Genomic DNA, 1,828 nt, shown 5'->3' with positions numbered 1-1,828 from the left:
CTCTCATGCATATCTGTTTGTCTGTCATTCCATCCATCCATCCATCCATCTATCCATCCATCCATCCATCCATCCTCCATCCCTCCCAGTGTCTCTCCGTACTCATCTGTCACTTCATTCCTGCACCCATCAATCCATCCATCCATCCACCCATCTGCCTGTCCATCTGTCCCTCCATCCCATTGCACACACCCTCCTCTCTGTCCATCTGTCCCTCCCGTTCCTCCTCTTGTCCCCTCTCCCTGCTGGGCTTTGTCCCCCTCCCCGTGGACCCCACGAGGCTCCTCATGGCCTTTCCTTTCCCCCTCCCCACTTTCCCCCTCCGCTGTGGACCGCTGCTCCGGAGGGACGTGTCCCAATGTCCCTCCATCCTCGAGAACGTGCTGAAGGAGGACGCCCGTGGCAGTGTGGTGCTGGGCCAGGTCGACGTCCAGCTGGCGCCCTACGTCATCGACCTCCAGTCCATGCACCAGTTCCGGCAGGACACAGGTAAGGGGCTGGCATTGAGCCGGGAACATCCATCCACCCATCCAACCTTCCATCTGTCCATCCCTCCATCCTTCCATCCGTCCCTCCACCAATCCATCCCTCCATCTCTCCATCCTTCCATCCTTCCATCCATCCATCCATCCCTCCATCTCCCCATCCTTCCATCCACCCCGGTGTGTATCTGTTTATCTGCCTGTTGTTCCATTCATCCATCTATCCAGCTGTCCGTTCATCCATGCATCTATCTCACTGCTTATCCATTTGTGTGTCATTCCACCCTTCCATCCCTCCATCCCTCCATCCATCCTTCCATCAATCCATCCATCCCTCCATCCTTCCATCCCTCCATCCATCCATCCTTATCTCTCCATCCTTCCACCTGTCCATCCCTCTATCTCCCCATCCTTCCACCCACCCCAGTGTGGATCTATTTGTCTGCCTGTTTTTCCGCTCATCCGTCTGTCCAGCTGTCCATTCGTACATGCATCTCTCATGCATATCTGTTTGTCTGTCATTCCATCCATCCATCCATCCATCTATCCATCCATCCATCCATCCATCCTCCATCCCTCCCAGTGTCTCTCCGTACTCATCTGTCACTTCATTCCTGCACCCATCAATCCATCCATCCATCCACCCATCTGCCTGTCCATCTGTCCCTCCATCCCATTGCACACACCCTCCTCTCTGTCCATCTGTCCCTCCCGTTCCTCCTCTTGTCCCCTCTCCCTGCTGGGCTTTGTCCCCCTCCCCGTGGACCCCACGAGGCTCCTCATGGCCTTTCCTTTCCCCCTCCCCACTTTCCCCCTCCGCTGTGGACCGCTGCTCCGGAGGGACGTGTCCCAATGTCCCTCCATCCCCCGTGGGGTGTTGTGGTGGATGGTGTGCCCCACACTCACACTGGCCACCCACCTACCCCGCAAAGCTGCTCCGTCTGGGGTCTCCGAGGAAATGGGGAGGCCCCAGTTTGGGCACTGGGAGCTGCCATGGGCACTGGGCTGATTGCAGCCATGCAGCGGTGCTGCGGCGCGCATCCAGGCCACGCATCCTCGGGGGAAATCAACGCCGGTCCCGTGCCGGCACCGAGTCCAGACCCCATTAAATGTGTCCCCGTCACGCTGTGACCCATTAAACCGGCGCGTGCCTGTCACCACCCTTCCCGGTCGCGGTCACGAGCGATGGCGAACGATCCGGAGGGGATGGGCTGGGGACCGAGATGGGGACCGTGCCAGGGACCTGCCAACCTGTCTCGGCCATCAAGCCTGACTCCAAATCAGTCTCCAGCCCATCACGGGCTGGGCAAGGGGCAACTTGGCACCCGCAGCCCTGAGTCAGCGTG

At 58.9% G+C, this 1,828-nt stretch overlaps 1 protein-coding gene across 1 annotated transcript in view; it reads left to right on the top strand.

Annotated features, from left to right (window-relative positions):
- The first annotated feature begins 372 nt into the window (after positions 1-372).
- Positions 373-1,828, top strand: part of DTX1 (deltex 1, E3 ubiquitin ligase) — an 11,703-nt gene continuing 10,247 nt past the window's right edge. The window contains exon 1 of the mRNA XM_009886089.1: positions 373-489. Within this exon, the coding sequence (XP_009884391.1) occupies positions 465-489 (25 nt within the window). The 5' untranslated portion in view covers positions 373-464. The remainder of the gene's footprint in view (positions 490-1,828) is intronic.

This window comes from Charadrius vociferus, unplaced genomic scaffold (genome assembly GCF_000708025.1).
Source record: "Charadrius vociferus isolate BGI_N301 unplaced genomic scaffold, ASM70802v2 scaffold1315, whole genome shotgun sequence".
NCBI lineage: Eukaryota > Metazoa > Chordata > Aves > Charadriiformes > Charadriidae > Charadrius > Charadrius vociferus.
Note: the sequence above shows the minus strand (reverse complement) of the source record. Positions and strands in the feature narration are given on the sequence as shown.